This window comes from Gallinula chloropus (assembly GCF_964237585.1).
Source record: "Gallinula chloropus genome assembly, chromosome: 3".
Lineage (NCBI taxonomy): Eukaryota > Metazoa > Chordata > Aves > Gruiformes > Rallidae > Gallinula > Gallinula chloropus.
The window spans coordinates 70,267,292-70,280,262 of record NC_140087.1 but is presented as its reverse complement, the minus strand read 5'-3'; the positions used below and the strand labels follow the sequence as shown (position 1 = coordinate 70,280,262).

Here is a 12,971-nt window from a genome sequence, read left to right as displayed (position 1 = left end):
GGCCAGTGCAAACTTAGAATGTGCTGTACTGAAGACTTAGGTGTCAGGCTAGCTGATGGCACCCAAATCAGTTCTACCTCCCAGATGTATGTGGGTGTCTAGAGAATGGTTGCTATGCATGTGATGTCAAGACTGAAGTCCCAAAGCTTGCTGGAATTAAGCATTTTGAAAACCCATCTTTAGTAGGATGGAAGAGCACCTAGTGAGTACATGTGTGTTAATTGGATTCAAAATCATTATCCGTTAAGACCAACGAATGCAGGATGCAAGTGTTCTGGTTTGAGATTTTACTTGGGAGTTCTAGCACTTCTTTTTTTTTTTTCCCCACTGTCTCTAAGAGAGCATCCTGACTTGTACTTGCAATTAATCAGTGCTGGCATTGCCCAGAGGAGCATGAGAAATGGCACCTGAAGCATTAGTGTTATTGATAAGAATTAATCAAGAACATGTTCCTCCTGAAGCTGCGTCCTGCATGAACAACAAAGGAGTATCTAAATTATAAATATCTCTCAGAAATTAAGCTTCCATGAAAACTCTATTATGGCTTCTGAAACTGGGTGAACATGTGAAATATAAGTGGAGGAGAAAAACCTGGTATCTGGCAAATTGAATCACAGGTGGGCTGTTCAAGGACAGCTATGTGACAGAAAAGCAGTTTGGGTTATTCAGGATCTAACATGTTACCCTTGCAGGGCAGTGTGGGGCCCAAAGTGGTCTCTAGCGTACTTTCACGTTAAGGAGTGTGAATGAGTATACAGGACGTGAAAATTCAGCCTTTGTGCTGTGTTTAGGGTCTGTTTTCTGTTTCAGAGAAGAGACATATAAACACCTAAGCTTAAGTCTGGGTGTTTCCCAGGCTTTCTTTAAGCAATAAGGGCTCTCTGGATAACGTATCCAGCTTTGGTCTGAAGTCTGAAAATACTTGGACCTACTATTTTCAGGTTCTCTATCACTGAAGGCCATGGTGGTGTTATTTTCTGTCTAAATCTATGTTTATTGTAGATTCTAGATATCTGAAGCAACTTCTTTCTTACGGGAATTTCAGTGAAGGTCCTGGAGAGCAGTTCTGGTCTGATGCGTCAAGACCAGAGCAGTGCCTAAACAATGCAATACAGTGTATTGCTTTACAGCATAAAGGATTAAATTAAGATGTTAGTGTGGTCTTTTTTTATTGCTTGAGGCAGTATCTAGGGAGATCATCATGGATATTATGGCCAGTGTTGTGGTAAAAAAAGGTTTTGATGTTGAAGGCTGTGCGGAGATGATAGCTATGTGCACAGTAACTGATGCCTTTGTCCTTGCTGTTGTCAGGTTACCAGTCTGATTCATTCTCTGTAGAGTGCTTGTAGGTTATGTAGAGGATAACGGGAGCAATCTGTTACCTGCAGTAATTTGCTTTGGGGATCCAAGTTTCACAGGATTACAGAATGGTTGAGGTTGGAAGGGATAAGGGGAAGGGTGGTCTACGTGGACTTCTGTAGAGCCTTTGACACAGTTTCTCACAGCATTCTGACTGAGAAACTGGCTGCCAATGGCCTTGACAGGTGGACCCTCAGCTGGGTTAAAAACTGGCTGGATGGACGGGCCCAAATGGTGGTGGTAAATGGAACAAAATCCAGCTGGAGGCTGGTCTTGAGTGGCGTCCCCCAGGGCTCAGTCCTGGGTCCAGTCTTGTTCAACATCTTTATCAATGACCTTGATGAAGGGATCGAATGCTCCCTCAGTAAGTTTGCAGATGACACTAAGCTGGTGTTGATCTGCCTGAGGGTAGGGAGGCTCTTCAGAGGGATCTGAACAGACTGAACTGATGCTGCACATGGGACATAACAACCCCATGCAGCGCTACAGGCTTGGGGGACACTGGCTGGAGAGCTGTCAGGCAGAGAAGGACCTGACAGTGTTGGTTGACTGCAGGCTGAATATGATCCAGCAGTGTGCCCAGGCGGCCAGGAAGACCAACGGTATCCTGGCTCGTATCAGAAATAGTGTGCCCAGTAGGTCTAGGGAGGTAATTGTGCCCCTGTACTCAGCATTGGTGAGGCCACACCTTGAGTACTGTGTCCAGTTCTGGGCTCCTCACCATAAGAAGGACATTGAGATCCTCGAGCAAGTGCAGAGAAGGGCAACCAGGCTGGTGAAGGGGCTGGAGAGCAAATCCAATGAGGAGCGGCTGAAGGAGCTGGGGGTATTTAGTCTGGAGAAGAGGAGGCTGAGGGGAGACCTTATCACCGCCTACAACTACCTGAAAGGAGGTTGTAGAGAGGTGGGTGATGGTCTCTTCAGCCAGGTGACAGGAGACAGGACAAGGGGAAATGGCACAAAGCTGTGCCAGGGCAGGGTCAGATTGGACATTAGAAAAAAAAAATAATTACTGAAAGAGTTGTCAGGGCCTGGAACATGCTGCCCAGAGAGGGGGTTCAGTCACCTTCCCTGGATGTGTTTTAAAAAAGGGGTAGATGAGGTACTTAGGGATATGGTTTAGCTTTGGATGGGTTTGGTTGGACTTGATGATCTTCCAACCTTGTGATTCTGTGACTTTTCAGATTGACTCGTCCAACTTCCCTGCTCAATGCAAGGTGAGCTAGAGCAGGTTACCCAGAGCCATATTCGGTTTGGTTTTGAATATCTTCAAGGATGGAGACTTAAGATTTCTGGGCAACTTATTCCAGTGTTAAGTCACCCTTAAAGTAAGCAAGTTTTCTTTTGTTTCTTGAGGAGATTTCTTGTGTTTCAATCCAAGCAAATGGGCCTTGTGCTTGTCTGTTGTCCTTTTGATGGATACCACTGTCCAATTCTGTCTTCTTTCTACCCTCTGGTAACATAAACATTGATAGGATCATTCCTGATCCTTCTCTTCTCCAGGCTAAATAATCCCACTTTTCTCAGTCTCTTCTTGTACATCAGATGCTCTAGTCCCTTAATGATCTCTGTGGCTATTTGCTGGACTCACTTCAGTAAGTCCGTGTCTGTCTTGTGTTGGAAAATTCAGCACTGGACCCAGAACTCCAGATGTGTCTCCACAGTGCTGAGGAGAAGAGTCAGCCTTCAGTTTGCTGTTCCCAGGAAGCTATTGACCTTCCTTGTCACTGGGCACATGTTGCTAGCCTATGTTCAACACTTTGTCCACCAGGACCTGCAAATTGTCTTCTGCAAAACTACTTTCCAGCCTGTACTGCTGTGTGAGGTTGTTTCTCCTCAGAGGCAGCACTTTGCATTTCCCTTCACTAAACTTCGTGAGGTTCCTGTTGGCCAAAATGTCCATCCTGTAAGGTCCCCTCTTAGTGGCAGCACAACCATCACTTTTATCAACCAGTCCTCCTAGTTTGGCTGAAAGATTGCCAATGGTGCAGCCTGTCTGGTTATCCAGGTGCTTTATGAAAACAGAAAACTTTACTGGCCCTACTATCGGCCCAGAGGTATGCTACTAGTGACTGGCCTCCAGCTGGAGTTTGTACCACCAATGATAACCCTCTAAGCCTGTGAAATAACCCAGCTTTCAGTCTGTACTTCTATTAGTTTGCCAGCGAGGATGGGAAACAGCATTGAAAACCTTACTAAAGTCAAAACAACATCCACTGCGCCACCTTGCACACCAAGTCAACCATCTCCACATAGAAAGCTGCCAGGTTGGGTAAGCATGATGTCAGTGTGGAGAGGTTCCACGTGTGGTATTTCCCCATCTATCTCAGAAAATGACTGCAGTAGCTTTTCTGTTACCTTGCTTAAAATGCTTTCTAAAATAAGATTCGTAACACATAGACCACTAATAGAAATTTAATAAAGCTACTACTAATTAGCATCTAATGCCTATCAGTTATGCTGAAGTAGATCTTGCTGCTGCCAGACAGCCTTTAGTACTGGATATGTAAATGGGTATGAGTCTGTTAAATACACAGTGTTGTATGGAAAGGTCTTGTGACCAAAGTTCCTTTTCTGCCTTGGAATGACTACAGAATTGCCTCCCATCTGAATCTGCCTGCAGGTATCTCTGCTGACCTAGTAGCTATTTTTAGTATCCCAGATAAATCCACCAGTTAGTGTCATCTTTAGATCATTTATTTTCATGTCTCTGAAGAAAGAGGCTGACACTTGGGGGTTTCTTTTCACATGAATCTCTGAATCTCAGACAACCTATTGTAGGAATTTGTACCACAAAATATGAATATATTCTGTAATGAATCTGGACTTGAGTGAGCCTGCCTTTTCCAGTCTTGCATTGCGGTGATATAAAATACCTGCTTGGCAACAGCTCTGGGAGTTAATAAAGTTTCTGTGGTAAACTATGAGAGGCCTGAGAATTTCAAACTAAAGTTATTGCACCAGTAACTCAGAAAAGCAATTCCTAAAACTCCTGGCACATTTATCCAGAGGGTTAGCGGTAGCACAGAAATGGAAATCATTGTTGAGAGCCACTGCGTACTTGGAATTAAAATCCATCAGTCTTCTGAAGCTGAGGAGAACGATTTTCATGACACACAGATGCTTCCGTATTTCATAACCAAAATTTAATCTAGGGTGGTTTTTTACTCTATTTGTAGGGAAATTCGTATCCTCTAATCCCTGTAATATACCTAACCTGAGATGACATCAAAAGAAATAACGCACACAGAAGCTAGGCATTTAAAATAGTCTCAGTGCTTTATTTAATTTCAGTAAATGCAGGTTTATCTACGTGAGGGAGGGAGACAGAAAAGGCACGAGGATGCCAATATGCCCTTCTCAACCAGGAACCTCGAGCACAGAAGTCAGAGGATGAGATGTGGAAATGAAAATAACTGTAAACAAGTAATGAAACTTAGCAGTCTAGCTTCATGCTTCTTGCTGGAAAAGGAGGGAGGCAGAAACCTAGGAAATTGTTAAAAAGCAGCGTTTGCTTCTCTGAGTTGCAAGTTGGACTGTGTTAGCTGTTGGCAGGGTGTTACGCAGCCCTTTTCTTTAGGTTCATAAAATACCTGTTGGCAGCTTCCTTGCCTGCTGGGAATTTTGTCCACTTCATCAGAGCATAGTGACACCATTGTGTCCCTGATCAGAGAAACAGTCCATCTGCCTCCCAAGCTAGGAAAAGTGTCCTATCTGGTAGCAGTATGGGGTCCATAATTTAGAACTGATCCATGCTTGTAGCAAGCACAAGTGCTGGTTGGTTAATGCAACTGCTGTATACGTGTTCTATTTCCTTGTGGAAGTGTGTCTTAACTTTATAACATCTGCATTTTGGCCTGCTTGTTATGGAAGTTATATGGATGTCTTGTTATGGATACTGGATAAACTGTATAGTTTCTTTTGTTAAGAACATTTGTTCCAATGGCTTCTTTTCCCAGAGAAGAATGTTGGCTTATGCACAGCCCATACACGAGCCCAAACCCAGGGCTGATAAGGGTACCTGAGAAGGAAATGTTTTCAGAAGAATAATGAAAAACCATAGAATCATAGAATTGTTTCAGTTGGAAAAAAAAAGGCCTGTAAGACTATTGAATCCAACCATTGGCCTAGAATGCCATGTCCACCACTAAACCATGACCCTAAGCACCACATCTGCATATATTTTAAATAACCCCAGGGATCATGACTCCACCACTTCCCTGGGCAGCCTGTACAAAGATCAAAAACCCTTTTCAGTGAATTTTTTTTCCTAATATCTGATCTAAATTTCCCCTGGCACAACTAGAGGCATTCCTCTTGTTACCTGGGAAAAGAGACCAACACCCGCCTGGCTACAACCTCTTTCTGGTAGTTATAGGGAACACTTAGGTCTCCCCTCGGCCTCTTTTTCTCCAGGCTAAACAACCCCAGTTCCCTCAGCTGCTCCTCACGAGACTTATGTTCTAGACCCTTCTCCAGCTTCATTGCTGTGTAGTCCCTGACCTATTATGCCAACTAGAAATAGTTGCAGACTTCCTCAAAAACGTTTAAAATTGGTGTTTGGTGTTTGAAAGCAACTTAAGAAAACACAGTCAGTTTTTGTTCTCGTCTCTTAAAAATTGCAGTTTGAGCTGTAAAAGGCATTTCCTAACAGGCTTTATTCAGCTTGTTTGGCTCCAGCAGACCAGTTACAGTGCAAAGACCTTTGGTCCTTGGTGCTGCATTTGTTCCTGTAACAGAGATGTGAAAAAGTGGATTAGCAGTGACTGAGTGGCTCAACAGAGTCTCTCTTCTCTGATCATGTTTATGGTTAGCGAGCAGGCTCTGAATAAACTGGGATGAAACGCATGATGCACTCTGTATCACCACCAAAGTAATAAATACACTTCTGTTGGTAAGCAGCCCTTCACAAAATTGTGTCAACAAGTGGCTTTTGCTGGCAGCCTGTGCCCAAGGATGAAAGGTGAAATGGGCCAGAGCATGTTACCATACAAGTATTTTAGTCCTTCACGTTTTTCTTGCAGATTAGAATTCCAGTATGTTGGGGAAAAGGCAGATACTTCTACTTTTACTGTTTACCTTCAAACACCTCTTGGTGGATACAGAACATCTGACAGTTAAATCAGAGGGTGAGACATAATATCCAAGAGTCTAGGAGCAATGCTTGTGCTGCCTGGCAGGGTGTCTCCTGTGGAGCAGCAGAGCCAGCTGGTCAGAGGGGAGAAGGTGGCCACTAAAGACAGCCAGGCCTTGATGTCTTTTTTGTGTCTCAAAGAGTAAATTAAGCTCATACAGACTTTCTGTTCTCATTTACTCTTGACAACAAGCTGACTAAGTTGAAACACTCATGGAGCGTGGATGTCAGTCTCCGGGGCTGATAATCCAGTTCCTTGGTTCCTTTATTTACTCAGTGGGACTTTTAGGTTGGTTGGTTGGTTTAGTTGTAGTGCTTCCTGCACGTGTAGATGTTGCAGCCAGCTACATTACAAGCAAAGTGTGTTACCTCAACCAGAGATGCAGTGCTGGGAATTACAGCTATTCTGCAAGCCCTGGAGACTGGCTCATTGCCTGAGTGACTAAGAGCACCGCTGATGAGAAGCGGGAGGAGTGATATTTAGAGGGGGTATGCATGTGAGCTACAGATCTCACAGCTTGCTCTGCAAAGAAAGTTAGGCTCCTTTTAAACTGCAGACAGACATCTGTGAGAAATCCAGGAACATGGAAGTGTGACAGAAAAGAGCAATAAGCTACTATTTAGCTGGGGTTTCCACAGCTTAGCTAGGTGGAAATCTTGGTGTTCAGAAGATTGCTTTTGCAGAATTCATGGGAGGGAAAAGCCCTGACCACGGGGCACTGTGAGGGGAGTGAGGGCTGGGGTGCGAGGCACAGAATGAGTAACCACATGTGGAGCTGCTGCTTTGGGGTATTTGGTCCTTGTAAAGTAGCTTTTCTTACTGCTCTTCTCCTTTGTTCTTTCCTCTCGCTGTATGATGAGACCAGATGGGTGTTGCTTCAAAGGAGAGTTGGATATCTAGAGAAACCATTTCGGATCTCACTGGAGTACATTGCTAATGGGAACAAGAGTGTAGCGGCCGTGGATTCCTTTGCGATGCAGAACTGCAGCACAGGTAATGTATTTTACTGCTTCAAGCTCATTGTCTTTTGATGCCTTGTTGGAGGGGAGTATGATTTCTAGCTGTTACAGAACCTTCACAGAATGAAAGATTCTCATAAGGTTGATCATTTAAGTAAAAATAGGGTAACTTCCTGGGGAGAACTTTTTCAACATTATCTTACAAGTTTTTATCTCATTAAATGAAAAAAGGTGGGTTTTTTTCTTTTGAAAAGAATTTCTAGGAATGGAGAACCAAAGCAGTATTCCTCACGGTTTGCCAGATACCTATCCTGATGGCTTCACTTTCTGCAGCAGGAAGTAGAATAGATGAGTGACAGATAGCTTGTAAGCCAACTCTTTGATGTTCTTGGTAACACATTTAAGGGTTGTTTGGTTGGGTTTTTTTAAACAACTGTGGAAAAGTTGGTTCTGATAAAGTATGCCTTTCACTGGCAATGTTTCAAAGCAGTTATTGCTGAGTAACCCCTAATAGCTCGGTGTAGTGGGAGGAATTTTAATAGTGGACAACCTTAATGGGGGCTACTTTTATAAATACACATGCCATAATCAATTCCAGTATGTAAAATTAGTGCTTCATGCCAGAAGCAGCTGCATTTTAGTTCTACCAGCTTTATGGAGCTTGTGAATCATACCAAAATCTTTAGTTGGCATGTCAGTGAAGAATGTTATTACAGCATTTAAGATGTTACCTTTTGTCCATTTTACTTACTTGGAGTACCGCTGAGTTGAGCTGCGTGTCCTTCTTTTCAACCTGTCTAGGACAGGGAAATCTACTGGAGATTATAGGTTATTTTGGTTATTTACACTGCTCTCCACAGAGGCCGGTTGTATTAAGGGCTTTATTGCAGTGTCCATACATAACAGTGATCTCTAAGCTCCAACAGGGAACAAACACCCTGACATTGTGCTGAAAGCACAAGGGGTGTTCAGACAGAATGCACTTGCTCTGCTGCTGTACAGAACACATCTCGGCATCTCTCTAAGGCTGCACAGAAAGATTTTCAACTCCCCAAAACAAAACGAGCAAAAGAGACAAAAGCCATTCAAATCCACAGTGCTCTGGGAATGCATTGCCACAGATTTCATGGCGCGCTGCAGGAGGTATTCAACTCCCACAAAGGTACATGATTTCCTCTCCTGAGAGGGCCTGAAGGAGAGATGTAGGTGATGGGCAGTCAGCTGAGCAAAAGCATAATGTTGGCTGAGTAAGTTCATAGCAATACTGGGCACCATTCTGCAGATGACAGGCGTCAGTTCCTGAGGCTATTAAGATATATTGTGAGCAAAGGAAGGAACAAATCTCCCATTTTGCTTATGGATTTGTAGCAATTGGCCACTCCCCTGCTCTGCTTACATGACATGGTGTATGAATAATACCACCAGGGAATAAAACCTCTTATTCTTTTTTCAGTTGGTTGAAAAAGCTAAGCCTTTGTATGCAGCTGAAGGTGTAGTACTGTGTCCTTTTATGAGAAGGATGGTGATGATGAGTAGCTGAGGATGACACCTTAGGCTTGGAGAAAATAGGGAAACCAATAAGAAAAGATTAATCTGAATCTATTTTTTTTTTGCAGTTATTAGAAGCCTTTGGGCAGCCTAGCTACTCGGATACATTAATGTCACTGAAGCACCTAAAATTAGGGTGAATTTGAGAAAGAAACATGTGAGAAACAGTAACAAGCCATCAGCCTATTGTTTTCTAAGCTTTTTAAGGGTTGTACACAATTTAAAAATAAATTAAGGCACATAGACATTCTTAGGAAATTTTTAATGGGTGGATACAGGCTCAGATCTAAATTAGATGTCGAAAGGGGTTTGAAGATGGTAGACCTTTAAGGTTGGGTTTTGCTTTTGATCACTGGGAATTCCATTTTTTGAGTTCTTTCATTGTGGAAAAGACTGGACTTTCATTGCATTTGAACTAAGGAAAAAAAATAACAGTCTATTTGGGATCAAATGGAGAATTAAAACTGGGGGAAAAATTCAGATGCTGACAAAATTCTACAATTTTTAAAATTCTAGATTCATATCCTATCTAACTAAAAACTGTTGAGTAGAAACATAACTGTCATTGCAATGTCTTAATTGTGCTCCACATTTTCTTTCTTCATTCAACAGAGCAGCAGATTAGAAAATCAAAGTGATTTGTCACTTGAATATCTCTTCGCGCTTCCTAATTCCCATCATATAATCAGTCTTGATTGGGTTAGCTAGACAGAAAAAAGGAAAGCTCTTATAGATTGAGGGGGTTCATTTGGGTTTGGGGCTTTTTGCTTTGTTTGTTGTTAGTTTGGGGGTGTTTTTTGGTGGGGTTTTCTTTTGGGTGGAATGGTAGTGGTGGTGTTATTTGTTGGGTTGCTTTTATTAATGCTCAGGATTGGCAGAAACTGTATTTGGTGCATCTCTTATCATTGCTGTAGGTCTTCACCACTGTTCTTCTTATTTGCTCCATCCCTTGACTTTAATTCTTTAAGGGCTTTTTAGCACTTAACAAGTACTAAGTGCCTCCCCTGCCCAGCAGAAAGTTTTCCTGAACTGTTTCATTAAATTCCAATCACAAAGTCCCAACAGTCAATAGAAAGGCTGCTTGGACTACTCTAGGTATTGGATCAGGACAGTTAACAGGTAGCACTGCCTACCACCCTACAGCCAATTAACTTTCAATTACTGTCTTAAATGTGAAGCAGATTGTGTTTGTCAGTGTGTAAAACCTAAACCCAATTTTCTTTCTTACAACTTAAGCAGTAAGTTAGTGCACTATCCAAAGCAAAAAAATAGTAATTATAAATTGCAGAGAAGTAATATATTAATTTAATAATATCAGTTAAGAATTTGTTCCTTCTACAAGTAAAGTAATTGGTACAGTGGCATTTTATAGTTGATGGTAATTTCTAGTAATAAAAATAGAGTTCATTTCCGAGGTAATGTATTGATTTATTAATGATATTTAATGGGTTTCTTACTGATTTTTATTGCAGTTGTAAATTAATTAATTTGCTAACTTATTTCCCAAAGTCTTAATTAAAGTACTTAATAGTAAGCACAAGTAATTGACAAGACATTGTTTTACTTAGCAATGTTTGATTTATCAATTCGAAGTAACTTTTTAAGTAATGGGAGGAGATCAAGTGCTTCTAAAACGTGTTAAAGGTTTAGTGATGCTCTGAGGCTGTTAAAACCAGTTATTTCAGACACTCAGCCTGCCCAAGAGGAAGCACTTAGCTTTCAGGTATTCAAGCTCAGTAAGCAACATAAAAAACATGTTTCTTTTTGACTGTGTGTTGTTGATTAAGTTACGTTTCTGTCCACTCAGCAATAGCCTTTTTCAGTACATACAAGCACACTCCTTACCTGCAGAGCCAGTAGGTAGTTCTGCAGCGATCTCATGGTTCTAACACATATGCAAATTTCTGAAGTTAAGGCTGTACTAAAATTAAAATCCTTGATCTGAAGTGGAGGACCTCTCAAGAAAGGGAAAATTTTGAAGACCTGAAGTTGATCTTGCTGGAAAAAGTGACAGTGCAAGAAGAGTGAGCATATGGACTTGCAACATGTATGAAGAAATATGAGCAACCGACACACAGAATTTTTCATGATTCTGCTTGATAAATAGTTGAGCAACAGATTCGTGAATCAACAGCAGGAAATCAATAAGGGCTTTCTCCAAACAGGATTACTTATGTATCTGGATCATTACTAAAATTATGTTTTTGTGTATTCAGACAAAACGTGAATATGTATCATTTTGGTTTTCCCACATATGCTCATTTTCTGCAGTTTGTCTTATAAATTAATTTGCTGACAGGATGTTGTGGTTAACTGAACTTAATGAAATACCAGTGAGCCCCTTTTCAAAATGCATTCTTGATGCTTCCTATGGGTAAATTGCCTAGAAAAGTTAACCTTTTCCGAACCAAGAACTGAAATAATATGTGTGTCAAATAGAATTGTAGAGCAGCCCAGGTAGGAAGGGACCTCAAAAAGCTGTCTGGTCCAAACTTTCCTGGGAAGGGAGCCTAAGTGAAGATTGTCTAGCACCCTGACCAGCTGCATCTTGAAAACATCCCGTGATGGGAAGCTATTTCAGAGATGGTTTGTTTATACTGTAAAAAATTTAAACACAGGTTTCTCAATGAAGTCCCACATGACACACTGCTAATTTAGATGTTAAGAATTCATAAAATATTTTTTTGATAAGCTTGAATAAAATTGCAAGATGTTTGCAGAAGATTTATGAAACATCTAGATTAATTGTGTTGATTATTTGATTTATTGTGTTGTATCAAAAACAGTGTGGCCAGTAGGTCTAGGGAGTTAATTGTGCCCCTGTACTCGGCATTGGTGAGGCCACACCTTGAGTACTGTGTGCAGTTCTGGGCTCTCCACCGTAAAAAAGACATTGAGGTCCTTGAGCAAGTGCAGAGGAGGGCAACCAGGCTGGGGAAGGGGCTGGAGGGCAAATCATTTGAAGAACGGCTGAGGGAGCTGGGGATGTTTAGCCTGGAGAGGAGGAGGCTGAGGGGAGACCTTATCACCACCTACAACTACCTGAAGGGAGGTTGTAGAGAGGTGGGCGATGGTCTCTTCAGCCAGGTGACAGAAGATAGAACAAGGGGAAATGGCATGAAGCTGTGCCAGGGCAGGTTTAGATTGGATATTAGAAAAACAAAAATTTACTGAAAGAGTTGTCAGGGCCTGGAACAGGCTGCCCAGGAAGGGGGTTGAGTCACCTTCCCTGGATGTGTTCAAAAAAAGGGTAGATGATGTACTTAGGGATATGGTTTAGCATAGGATGGGAATGGTTGGACTCGATGATCTTCAAAGGTCTCTTTCAACCTTGTGATTCTGGGATTCTGTGATTTTTCTTAAATTAATTATTCGCTTTGTTGTAAGGATAGGATTGTGGAGAGAAGACATGTACCTTCAGGGGAACCAACCATGTCATCTTATATAGTTTGGAGATCCACTACTGCCCAGACCTTCGGGGGAATAGGTGAACAGAACAGTGAGCACAGTCAGTATTGTGGTATTGTTATAAAACTGAAAAACAGATGTAACTTAACCAAAAAAAAAGGCAGTCTCACATTTCAGAAGTAGTTGTGTCTATCTGAGGTTTAGGACCAACCATAATACTTACTTGGCCTATACAGATCATTTTTGCTTAAAGGAAGCTGGAGAATTTCCTTCGGCATTCAAGCCATGGTTAAAGAGCTTACCAAGCCAGAGGGTGGATCCAGAGTTAATTGAAGTCAGTGGGAATTACTTGGTATGTTTGGATTAAGTTCTGAGTATCCTTCATTAAAATTAAAAATAATAATTAAAAAAAGCAGATTGGCTGCATTTTCCTTGGAGTGGCCTATGCTATTTATGCAGTTCCACCAAGCTGTTTTTCCTGTGGATCTAATTTCTCTAAGTAGGCATTTGGAAAAGCCTTAATATTTTAAGAATATTTGCTTCCAAATGTTTTGGCAACCAC

The 12,971-nt window shown here is 41.7% G+C and overlaps 1 protein-coding gene across 1 annotated transcript in view; it reads left to right on the top strand.

The window, feature by feature from the left end:
* Positions 1-12,971, top strand: part of ALK (ALK receptor tyrosine kinase) — a gene marked incomplete at both ends in the record, with an annotated part of 325,717 nt that overhangs the window by 209,828 nt on the left and 102,918 nt on the right. Inside the window, one exon of the mRNA XM_084262264.1 lies at positions 7,360-7,487. Coding sequence (XP_084118390.1) covers positions 7,360-7,487 — 128 coding nt within the window. The remainder of the gene's footprint in view (positions 1-7,359; positions 7,488-12,971) is intronic.